Consider the following 13,146-nt stretch of genomic DNA (forward strand, 5'->3'; position numbering starts at 1 on the left):
AATAATGCAGTAATATCAGGTAGTACTGTTTACTGCAGCGACTAAGTGCGAGTACAATAAGAAAGGTCCTCGATAAAGCGACGGACGGACTCAATGTAGACACTCTGGTGGACGCGCGCATACCACCTGTCCGGGTAACTGCCGCCAGGCCATTCTGGTCATTGCCGCTCGGCCCTCTGGGGCAATTGCGGACAAGTGAGAGCCAAGGCGCGAGCTCGTTGTCGGACAAGTGAGGGTATAGGCGCGAGCGCGTCGTCTGTCGCTACAGTAGACAAATTAATAATAGCCCCTCAATATTATTACTAACTAAATTATCTTTGACACAATGCTGGAAAATATTTCAAAACTGTAACGAAGGGTTATTCGGGTTCACTAGGTTGCTAAAAAGAAAATGGAAATTGGACACCAAAAGACATTTCTCATCAGTAGAACAAAGGATAGTTTAGAGAAGCCTTTTTGTCTTTTGCACATCTCACCTAAATATTGCTAAATAAAGAATAGTTTTAAGATGTTACCAGTACAACACCTGAACAACATTGAAATTCACACACATGAAACCCTAAACAAAAGTATAAGTGGTCAGAAACCCTCTCTTGTGAATGCACTAAAATTTTATAACAAAATATGGGGTTGGATGAGACAAAATGTAAACAATGGGAAAAACAAGACAATATAAAAAACTGTTGTGCAAACATGTTGAAACAAAAAACCTACTTGATTGAAAGAATGCATATGTAAATAGCATAATGTACATTGACTCCTAAGGTAGTCGCTCTGAGCCCCGCCATTCACCCGATTATGCAGAAACTTCAACATGAAAATAGCGAGCAAACTTTTCTCCGAGGCTGAATGGCGTGGCCTGAAACTGGAATAATTTACCGAATTAGGTCATACTGAACAACAGAATCAAGTGTAAGTTCCATTTATTTTATGAAAGAGTATGCTAAGGGTACCACCGGTAAGAAGACTGTAGTTGAGGCCTAGTTGGGTTTAATCCCAATTTCTTTGTCCTAGGTATTACCACACTGTGCTGATGAAGTTGTCAGCAGTGGTGTGTCAATTTGAAAATGTCACTACTTGCAGTGAAAATTTTGGAAGATTTTAAGAATTCGGTAACCACTCCATTATTTACTTAGAAGAGAAAATAGCAACTTTTTACGAACTACGATTTTCAATTCAAAGATGTTAGCAGATTCATAGAGTAAATGAAAGAGTAGCCTGACCTCACTTACCTATCTGTGAATGTACCTAATTATGCATTAGCCAGACTTCAAGACAGCAATAACTGACAGAAAGGGCTTTTGAGGGGTAATTTTGGAAAAAGTTGATCTATTTTATTATTCTTTTATTCTTATTTTACAATGGTAATTTGAAGTCAAACGAAAAATATATACACACGACATTTGTTCAAAAAGTATCAGTAACAATTTTTTCCAAATGGGTGCGTGAAGTGCTGAATTTAAGACGGTCGGTTGCATGCGTGCATGATCGCAGATTACATTGAAAAGATGAGAAAATTTGGTGACATGAAAGATTTGCTCTAAGCTTGTCCAGAAGGGTTTGACGGACGACCTAGAGTAAGGTCGAGTGTCTGCTTGCGATGACCTTCTGCAACAGCATTGCGACGATTCCCCAAACCCCTTATCGCCCTGACTGGGCACCAGCAGACTTATTTTCTATTCCCTAAAAACATGAAATCCTCTCTCAAAGGACACCACCATGGGACACTAAGTGCCGTCATAGAAGCTTACATGGGGCTAGAGATGGTGGGGTGGCTTTCGTAATGGCTTCCTGCCCTGAGGGCCTGGGTTCAAATCCCAGTGGTGTTGAATATTTTCCAGAAGTATATCGATCCCTACTTGAGGTGCTTTATGGAGGGCACTTTGAGTGAGTACGCCGTCCGTCGGATGGGACGTTAAGCTGCAGACCCCTTGGTGCCTTTCATAAAGAGTAGGCTAATGCCGACGCCAGGTTTCTCTCCACCCATTCCTGTCCATCCCCTATGGTGCAAATGACCTCAGCTATCGGTCACCTCCCCCTAAATACTACTACTAGAAGCTTACACACATACCCTTGAGGACCTTTCAGGATCTGACAACCAGGGAGCCTTCAAACCGTGAAAAAGCCACTAGCAAAATTGCTATGTGCATCAATGCTCAAAGGATAAACTTAGAAGTTTGAGGCATTGTAGCATTATCTGAAATAAATCTATTTTTTTAAAATGTTCCCAATACTTTTATACAAACCATGCACATATATATGAGAAATAGTTAAAATTAAATTATTGCTTGTCATACCTAGACAAAAACTATTTATTTAGATCATAAAAGGGGGTCGAGATGGTGCGGGGGCTAACGTACTGGCTTTCCACCCTGAGGGCGCGGGTTCAAATCCCGGTGGTGTTGAATATTTTTCAGAGGTATCTCGATCCCTACTTGAGGTGCTTTGTGGAGGGCACTTTGAGTGAGTACGCCGTCCGTCGGATGGGACGTTAAACTGCGGACCCCTTGGCGCCCTTCGTAAAGAGTAGGCTAATGCCGACGCCGGGTTTCTCTCCACCCTTCATCCTCTCCTATCCATCCCCTATGGCGCAAATGACCTCAGCTGTCGGTCGCCCCCCTCAAAACTACTACTACTATTAGATCATAAAAACTATTCTCGATTAAAAGGTTTTAATCCAGATTTCTGATATGAGTAGGGGTCTTTTATGTCTGCTGATAAATGGTTATAAATTTCAATGCCAGCATTAAAGGGTCCTTTTTGAATTGAAGAAGTAGAATGCCGTACTACACGCACCCTCTTTCTTTGTCTTGTGGCATAGTCATGGATACTCATAATTTTCTTGAATAGACACGTTTTCTTGAACATACACACATGATATTTGTGCAAACATGTTACAGGTATGATTTCAAGATTTTAAAAATGAGGTTACATGATTATCTTTTTTGCCATTTATCTCAACTCTTTTTTGCATGACGAATACTGCAGTGGCAGAGCCCTAAAAGATTAATTCCATAGCAAACTCAAGATTGGAAATACCAAAGTAGTCTGTTTTGAAAACTGCTTGATCTACAACCTTTGCTAGGTCACTTGAGGATATCTGGAAAATTTACTGCAAAAATGCAGAAAATGTTATTATGTTCATTCCAGTTTAAGCTTTCACCAATTATTAATCCTAAAAAGTTGGTATGGCTGACCTCTTTGAGAAAATCGTCTTTGATGCAAATATCCATTTCAGGGTCTTTTTTTTCTTTAAATGGATATAGTCTGTTTTCCGAAAGTTATTGCATGCTCAATATTCCTGAAACAATTTCCCAAGAGTGCCGAGGAATTATTAATTACTCCAGCTACGAGTTGTTTTTGTTACTCTGTATTAAATTCATGTTGTCTGCCTAAAGAATCAATCCATCGCTTTTCACATAGGATGTTTAATCCTCAATTAAAATTAAGAATAGGATGGACCCTAGTGTACTCCCTTGTGGCACACCAATGTTTAGTGTTTCTATGTATACTGGATAAGCAACTGCTTTCAGTAGTATTGTTGGAGTAGGTACTGATAACTTCCAATACCTGATAAATTCTTAGAAACTGCAAGAAAAGCTGTGACAGTATCTTATAACCAAGTCATCTGCTAAACGTGCATTGCAATGCAACAATTTAATTGTAAAAATTATTTGCATTGTGATATTGTCTGTATGGTATTTCATCACAACATCTTGTTCCTTTAAAGGCCCCAAAATCTCTGGAGTGTAAGGGGTTCCACTACCTGCTTTGCGTTTCCGAGGTAGCATTTAAACCATCTGTTTACTGTTCCCATTATTCCCCAATGCGATAATTTTTTCAGCAACAAAGGGTGGAATACAGTCGAAGGCTCAAAGGAGATCATTTAAGTAGCCAACAGTGAATTCATTATTGTCCAAGGCTGCCATAATTTTATTGATAAAACAAGCTGAAGCAGATCTGGTGCTTTTCCCTCTTGGAATCCAAGTTGTGTCGGCTTTAAAGCCTTGAACTTTTCCACATAGGGACCTTTTTTTCATTGAATTAGAATATAAAGGAAACCAAACAGAACCTGATACAATGAATTCAATTTATTTCCAAATTTGGCATAATAGTGATTATTAAACTAACTTCTCCTAGAGTAATAAGCAAAATTAGCTAGGAGATACACAACCATTAGTTTCATAGTAACTGATGTAATTAACCTTTAAGTTACTTCAATAATGTGTTCAGGCAACAGTAAAATTTCATTTGCTGGTGCCCATAAATCCCATTTATTTTAAGATGTCTCTTTGGCATCCTCAGCTACTGGTTCTCCATTGTCTGTGACACTCCAATATCATCTGTGGTGCACCCATCATATTTACAACAAATAGCCCCAGAGAACACATCCCTCCACATTTCACCACTTCATTAATCCAGCAGCAGTATTTTGGACCTAAAAATCCTCATAGTTTCCCAATTTGAGTATCTGATTGTCAAATTAAAAGTTCTCATTGCTAGTTTAAAATTAAATGTTAAAATGAAACACTGAATAATATATTGGCTATCAAGTAAATATTATATGTTACAGCATCAATTGAACACAATTAAGTTATCATGAACACAAAGAAATATATATAATTATTAAAACAAACTAAGGAATATGAAGATGATGTTATTTCCTCAGGATAATTCCAATTTCAGAATATTAAAAAGCAATGAAATTTGCCTCATCGCATCTTAACTACATTGAATCAAAAACAATTTTATTTCCTTCAAACAATTCTGAAGTCGGACAACAGATTGCACTAGTTGAATGGTGAGGAAGCTCCGACTCTCATGTGCCAAGTTGTCTTCAATTACTCAGGAAGATAAATTTTATCCTGCTTGTCAATGGGAAGACAAGATGAAAAACAAGGACATTTTCAACTGAGGGCAACATAAAAATTTTGGAACAAGTTGATTCATGATTGAAGAGTAAAGAAACTACAATTCAATCCTGAAACATGAAAACCATTGTGGGCATTAGTCTAATAGGAGAAAATGTCAAAAATTCCAAGTATGATGGATTACTGAAAGTGGCTTTTATGTGCTAGAGCTTCAAAAATCCTTGTGAATAGTGTCATTATAAGAGAAAAAGCATTGCAAATCACCAAAATACTGGGAATCTAAGATTTTGCAGCCTCCCAATGGTCGGTTGGATGCGTTTACATAGAAATGGGCAAATTCTTGTACGCAAGATTGTGCGTGTGGTGAAAGTAGAAGTATCGACATCGAGACTGCAACTTGGAGGAAGGAGTCAGAATTGAATAAACTTCAAGGCTGCAGCCCAAATGATGTTTATATTGCTCATGAGGCCGGTCAATTTTTTCATGTGCTGCCAGGAAAATATTGTGCCTCAGAGATGACCGATGTCATTGAGGGGTGCTGAGCAAACCAAGGCTTGCTGTCTCATTAAACACAACAGGCAGATGGAAGTGAGAAGCTTCAGCCTCTGGTGGTTGGTATCTCTAAGAATTCTAGGAGCATTCTAGGTCAATTATGTCATAATGCTGCCCACGATATTTTATAAAACAGATGAAAAAACACCTTGCCCCAAAATAAAGGCAATGTCTTTTTAATTTTTTTAATTAATACCACAATTAAGGTATTGTGGCCACGCATCCAACCTCCATCCGAGCCCAACTTAGGTGATTGCACAGAAAATCTCGAGGCATCAATATGGCAAGGCCCTTGTCCTGTACTGGTACAGAAGAAAATCAATTCCAAAACATACACTCCTTGGATACTGAATTTTGTATTTTTGTAGAAAAACTTTTTGTCATGCCCATGAGCAATTATCACAAAGAAAAGCACATTTTATTTTCAAAATCACAAGTCATTCTCACAAACTGAAAATGTCAATTTTAGTACAACTATGACAATCAAATGTGGCCAAATTGGCCAACACCAAAGAAAAAAATGTAAATACCTCACAAAAGCCACTCATTGAATAATATTAAATAGTACATAGTTGTGTTTTTATATTTACTGGCATGAAACTTCATATGCAGCAACTTCTATCAGTAGATGCTACTAGTAAAACAGAAAATATATGGGCATGCAAGTACATGCCCATATTGATGACATAATTAAGATGCAAGTGGTAATTGCACAAATGAGCTGCTGTTGGTCACCTCATTAAATCACTACAACTAGGTAGCAATTGACACAAACTTAAACATTATCATTTCTTAGATTGAAATGCAAATTTTCATTTGTCAAAACTTAAAAAATTGCACCAAATTGATGCACCAAGTAAAACATTTTTTCTTCACTTGTCATTAATACACAAATTATCAATCACTCATCCATTGACATCTGCAAGCCATTTATTTCATCCATCAAATATCATTAAAATTAAAATAATCACAAAGTAATAGTTCTAAGATTAAATTATTCAAACATGATGAGTTGATCCAGTTTTGAAGAAAAATTCTTTCATCTTGAATGACCAACCAAATTAATTTACAATTAGATATTCAACTCTCTCAATAACGAATTTGATAGACAGTAAACGAGCCTTTTGGCTTTCCACGCATTCTCCGATTCTGTGGAGACGGCCTAAATGCAGAAGGACCACCCCTCATTTCTTGAACACCACCACCCCTATGTGTCAATGCCCCCCTACCTCTCCCTCCAATGGATTCCCGACCTAAACAAACAAGAAAACAATTATCAGCACAGTCTATATGCAAACCAGAAATTTTAAATTAATCCACAAATAAAATGTGTAAATATAAACTAACACATTATACGCCAACTGAGTGGTATAAACAACAAAACTGTAATGTAGACCATATGTATTATTATAATGCATGTGTAAGAGACCAGAAAGATCTCGTATGTGCCGCTGAATTCTCTCACTTATATCATCTGTCCCTAATCACCCACTTTCCCTATTTAGTATTAGCTGCAGCAAATTGGAATTGGAAAACTTTTCTTTTCCGTGTATCTGCTTCTGATGAGAAATGATACCCTTTCCATGAAGGCTTTTCTTCACATTGGAGAACAGGAATAGGTAACAGTATTGATAGGACGAGGAACACACTTTACAGGGATTCTCGTGAGATATACAGGAACCACGACTGCGATCTGTGCATCATTTCAGCGTGGCATACAGCCTCATGCCCTGAAGACTGCCCTCCTGTGATTGGTATGCCCTCTTGAGAACTTCCACCTCATTCCTTAGACACGCGCGCCTCAGTTGTGCGAGCTGGCATAACATGCTGATGTACCATTTCCTGAATCGTATGGAAATTCCCACAGAGACATTTGTTCATTTTCCCTCAAGATCAAAGGCAGGTTGTCAAATTTCATCCACGGTGATGGGTTTTCAAAGAAACGCCTCATCTTCCTGTAACATCTAACGTTTATGTCAAGCAACCTCTTAACACAAATTACCAGTCATTTGGGTTTGATTCTTCTCAAGAGCCTACCACGCAAACCCATCTCAAGTGCATTTTTTGTTACATAGGTGTGGGTTGCATCCAATGACAGTGTCAGGATTTACGTATAGTGCTCTTATTGTTATTTGAAGACCTTCTCTTACACTGGCAGAAGCAGCATTGACCCTTTCTTTACATTGAAACAGTGACTGCACTTCTGGGTCCAACTTCCTCTGAAATTTATTATCTCCCTCTTTAAGCATGTTAAACACAATCTTCTTGCAGCATAGACCTTGGCGGATTACTTGTTCAGAGAAAAATAACATTTCACTGCAGCATATTGCTCATCAGATTTAACTTCCATTGTCGCCATAGGTGAATTGAACATGTTTCAACTCGTAATAGCTGCTGCTGACATGTATAACCTTTAAATATTAACATCAAATCATTTAAAAAGTGGTTGCATTTCAATTCCACTAATTTCCAGTCTTCGGAAAACTGCCACTGACTGCCTAACACAACTTTCACTACTGTATATGACGCCACAGTGCTCTATCACCAATTAATGCAAAATTAGTTGACTGATGCTAGATTACTGTCTTTTGCAGATGCCTAACAACATAGCTTTCATTAAAACCACTTCACAATCTTTGCACAGGTAGAAACAGTATATACTACTATGTACAGTATAATGTACTGTCCAGCCATCTCGGGGATTTTGGATACGTACGTCATAGAAATAAATGTGTGGTTGGTATTTTGTTTGATGAATTGGATTAAGGTATTACAGCATTTGGATCAAAACCCAGAGACATTTTTATCTTCTATTGGCTCTTACTATCAGAATTAATTTCTCATTGGCATTTTAGATTTCATAATTGGTTGGGACAACATCATCAAGTAGCTTCCTGAAGGTTTGCTACCAACACTTTTCCGCAACATTGCAATCAGCTGATTTTTTTCTCTCCATAAAAATCCTATCTCTTAATTTCATGGTGATGTTTAAAACAAACATGTCAGCCATCCATCAGAATATACAGTTTTCAGTCAGCTTCATTTTACCATTACATTGCTCTAGTTTTCTATCCACATCTGCACTGAAGATGCCTGCCACTTCTGAATGTTGATGGAAAACCAAATGAATAAAACCTGACCAAGCCCATATAAATTTCACCCATGGCACTTGTTCATAGATTCAATTACCCCCAATGAAGATGCTCATGTCTTCAATTCACACTTGATATCATACATAGTGGATATAGTACAATGGCAGATTAATTTTCTTAATTTAATCAGCTCCAGATTTCACCTTTATGTTAAACCACTAATTTTATTTTACAATCCTAGTTTCAGATATTGTTTTGAAGACATTTTCAAAGATGGGTAACTATTTGCATGAGCAAAATGTGATATATTGTGCACACTAACAAAACTGTCCAACAAAAAAGATAGAATCTTACAAAAAACTGATACATCTAAAACCAATAGCAGACAAATTTAAACAAAAAGACCACAGCTTCATTACATGCACTGCTGGATACATTTAAAATTTAATAGTCTTCATGGAGTTAAGACATAACAACTGTCAAATAATTGAATAAAATTTTATTAAATACATAAAATAAAAAGTAACAAAATTATTTTTTAACAATACTTTTAAAGGTACTTTTATTCAGTTTGTTAAAGTACCAGTCCCAAAGATTTTCCATTGACTTAAGTTCCAGACAACTTTTACCATGCATGCATATAGCCAGTGTGAATCCAGGGTTACTTATCATACCGAAAAGAAATATAAAAAAAGTGGGAAACCATATATCATAGCTTAGTTCTGATCAAAGGTAAGAAATGAAGAAACCATAAACCTAAAATTGAAAACTTTTTGAAAATTTAATGCTTTGAGCGCAATGAGCGATTGCTAAATTCATTGTGAAAATGGACAGGCTATTTCACCGAGAAATGCAGATTTAAGAAAAATGTCAGCAAAATCATTATCATTCAAATTAAGTTGATGGAAATTATATAAGTTAAATCATATTATATTATGAGAGAATTCAAAGAAAATGAATAAAACATAATAACATGAATTAATGTATTGTTAATTGCATTCATAGCCATAGAAGAGAAAAAAGTTGCTCAAGAGTGACGTTGACACTTGCTAAGGGTTAAAAAGCATTTGTAATGAGATGCATGACTTAAAATCAAAAAAAGAGGAAATGATTCAGTTGTGAGAGCATTAAGGCTACCGGGATGATCAAAACGGAAAAAGCACAATACAATACCTCCTAGTCCTAGTCCTCCTACCTCCTCTAAAAGAGCTCTCTCCGTGGCTGGGCTCACTCCAAACTATTGGAACGGGACGAATGCTTTCTTGCCGGCGGTTGAAGCCAATGCGAGTTGAGCGGCGTGCTACTCGAGCACTTCGCCTGGCTGTTTGCTGACCTCTCCAAGCTCCCCTCATTGTTAATGCCTCACTACCCGAGGATGATGGGGTTACTTCCTGGACACCACCTGAAATAGTTGAAAAAATTCCCCCCCAAGGTGTGCTTTTCACATCATTCTGCTAAGTTTAATTTTTAAAACCATTAAAATTCAACATTAAACATTAAAATGTCAATCATCATCACCGCACCAAATGTAAATATAGATGGAAAACAAAGTTTACTTCTTTTAGCAGAGTAAAACCTTAGCTGGAGGGCACTACTTATCCAACACTTCAGAACAATTAATAGGTGAACACGGATCTCGAGTCCCATATCCAATTTATTTTGCAAGTTTCAGTTAAAGGGATAAGAGTGGACGGAGATCAAACGATAACATTTAAATAATGGCGAAAAAGATCATTTTGAAATACAACAATAATGACAGGGATAGCCATTTACCCTTGGTCGATTAATAAGTTTCTCTTTTGTATCTGAACAGCTACAGGGATCTCATTTTTAGCCATTTGTGGCATTGAACAGTGACTGTAGCACCTAGAATGACTGATATTGTACCTAGATGGATGAAAATAGAAGAAACTTTTGCTAATATAATGCAGATCAACATGGTGTATGACCAGTTACAGGACATAATAAGGTGTGTTCCTGTAGGGTAACATTTGAAAGTGATAGGGGAATGTGACCGCATGTGAAGGATGGTGATTAGGTGGGATAATACAGTTTAGGTACAAGGAATGGCCATGGGGAAAAGGAAATTGAATTCTGCACAGGACAGGGTGAAGACTTAGTTTAGAAACCACCAAAGGCGTTGGTACACATGGAAAATGGCAGGTGTCTCAGAAAGGTACCAGTTTTATACATACTGCAGTTTCATCCGGACAAATGAAACTTTTGTTTAAAAGCAAATTAATTTAAAAAAATACAAATGAAAATGAAAATCCTTTTACATACAAGTAGTGGCATCTGTCAAGAGTAACATTTCTCTATGTAACCCCCTTCAGCTGCAATGACCGCCTCCAATCTTGTCCTCAATTGATCGCAAGCACTCTTTAAGACAGCACCGTCCACATTCACGATTGCTGCCACAATAGTTGTGCGTAGAGATGCGACATAAGGGTGCCTCATCTTACTGGTAACTCTTTCGACTACGCTGCAATATGCGGTGTGTGCGTAGAATTTGACACACTAACTAAGCCAAGACCCCTCCACGACATTAATGTCGATACAGCGGTCCTCGGGGACAAAATTTGGGTCAGATTTTGTGATTTTAGAGGACAAATGCCTATACTACTCTTCTCTAAACACTTTTGGACTATGATGAGAGTGATCACAAAATATTTTTGCTTCCTTTTTATCAAAAATGTATGCATTATATATCTTTTAAGGACCGTAAAATTTAGCGATCTGCTGCCAATGATGAATCTCACCTTCATTGCCCTCTCCAAGGTCATCATCATGCTCACCACCCGAGGCTTCCCGCGACTGGTCATCACCTTCTGTCATGGCAATAAAGAAATTTACTTTATAGAGAATTGATGTACTCATACATTATATCACCAACAAATACATATTTGGTCATCACCCAAATATTCTCCAAATACATTTTTAAAGCAGAATGAATTAAAGCAAAATTTAAATTGTTGGCATCTCATCCGGCAGTCATCTCATTTCAGTTAAACCGAGAGATGACAGCCACATAATATTTGGCCAAGTATCTAGTTCAAACTAGTATCACTGATTTAATTAACGAGGCTGAATTTTATGTAGATAGCTCCAATTGCATATATTTTAGCCTCTAAAATTTGAGGATTCTCAGGTTCTCCTGATTCCTACGCATACTATGAAATATGCACTTTGTTTCAAAATTATATTGCCAGCTGAACCTTGCTAAAGGAGCACCTTGCATATAAGCAAAAATATGACAAAAAATGACTTGCTTGATGAGTAACTTTTCACAAAATAAGTGACAAAGAGAGGGAAATTATTGTGAGAATGATTGTGAGCCTGTTGCTTCACTTAGTGTTTTGCACTCTTAAAATCCACAAGAAGACATGCATAAGAAAATAAAAATAGTAGTAGAAATGGATCAACAATTTGCATTTTCTTCAAGAACAAGGACAAGATGAAAGAGAGAGAGATGATTCAAAGAGATTGACAAATATACCTACAAATGGGTTACATATTCTCGATGATGTTGAAAGGTTACTTTCATATTGATAAACAAAAGCAATAGCAATGCAACACATTTGACGAGAATAAAATTTTTGAGAAGGCAAAAGTGATTTTTGCCGACCTCGTAGAGAAGATGCCAGGATCACCAATGGCTGAAGTAGTATTTAAGGGGAGCCATGCCTTGTTCAAGTAGATAAAAAGTAGAACCTGAATCGAGGCACTGTGAAGCAGCAAGCTCAGAGTCAAAGACAGGAGAGAACTTCATCGGTGACTTCAATAGGCTAGTAGATTCTGATGGTTTCCTGCCCCAAGAGGCATTTAATTGCAATGAGACAGAACACTTCTATGCATAGATTTACACCGGGAAATACGGTAGGTGAAAACACCTTCATCAAGTTCCTCGAAATGGGCCCTTCAAACCACTTCTCCCAGTTCCCAAAAGGAAGATGCATGGATGGATATCAAGAGTTGGACGCACACAGGCACCCTGACCTGAGAACTGTGACTGCGAAGGAGGCAGGCCGTGTTCTTCCATTCCATCATCCCGCCCCACCTCTGCCCCTTCCGCCTGCGCATCTCCACTCTCCTCAGCCGGGGCAGCCGTCACCCTTATTGCTGGAATGCCTATGGTGCTCCCACCCACGCTGGTGCCCTCTTCCCGATTGGTGGAACTGGGAGCCTCCAGGGACGAGGAGGACGTAGCTCCCTCCCCATCACCAACGTGGCGCCCTCCCACGGCCAATTGCTGCTCCCTCCTCTGCTCCTGCTCCTCCAACTGACTACTCACTGTCTGCGTCACTTCTGAGGACATTTCTACTGGGGTTGCATCTCCTTGTTTTTAAAAATATGTATCACTATTCATATATAACAAGATGAAACAATAAACAATTTTTAGTACTAGGATTTCCTCAAGTCCTTGCACAAATGGAGTGGGACCATTTCATCACCCCTCTCAAAACCTAACTTCATTTACTTTATTGTTGTTCCACGACTGAGGTTGAATGCTTTTGTTTGTATTCTAATATAATAAGATAGTCAAAGGGTAATCATAAAATTCTGAATAATATTCAGCCATTATTCTTTGTTTTCATATAATTCAATTGTTATCATTTAAATTTATGTTAGTT

General features: G+C 37.9%; 1 protein-coding gene across 3 annotated transcripts in view; it reads right to left on the reverse strand.

Annotated features, from left to right (window-relative positions):
* Positions 1 to 5,763: 5,763 nt before the first annotated feature.
* Positions 5,764 to 13,146, reverse strand: part of Mgtor (nuclear basket protein megator) — a 160,327-nt gene continuing 152,944 nt past the window's right edge. For 2 of the 3 annotated variants that reach the window (XM_071598245.1, XM_071598243.1), the window contains exons 34-37: positions 12,512 to 12,850; positions 11,275 to 11,343; positions 9,711 to 9,917; positions 5,764 to 6,676 (exon numbers count right to left, since the gene is read on the reverse strand). In XM_071598245.1, the coding sequence (XP_071454346.1) occupies positions 6,513 to 6,676; positions 9,711 to 9,917; positions 11,275 to 11,343; positions 12,512 to 12,850 (779 nt within the window). In that variant the 3' untranslated portion in view covers positions 5,764 to 6,512. Of the gene's footprint in view, positions 6,677 to 9,688; positions 9,918 to 11,274; positions 11,344 to 12,511; positions 12,851 to 13,146 lie in introns of all 3 variants that reach the window. The other variant, XM_071598246.1, reaches the window with a different exon arrangement.

The sequence above is a fragment of the Hetaerina americana genome, unplaced genomic scaffold (assembly GCF_022747635.1).
Source record: "Hetaerina americana unplaced genomic scaffold, ioHetAmer1.1.p SCAF_92, whole genome shotgun sequence".
Taxonomy (NCBI): Eukaryota; Metazoa; Arthropoda; class Insecta; order Odonata; family Calopterygidae; genus Hetaerina; species Hetaerina americana.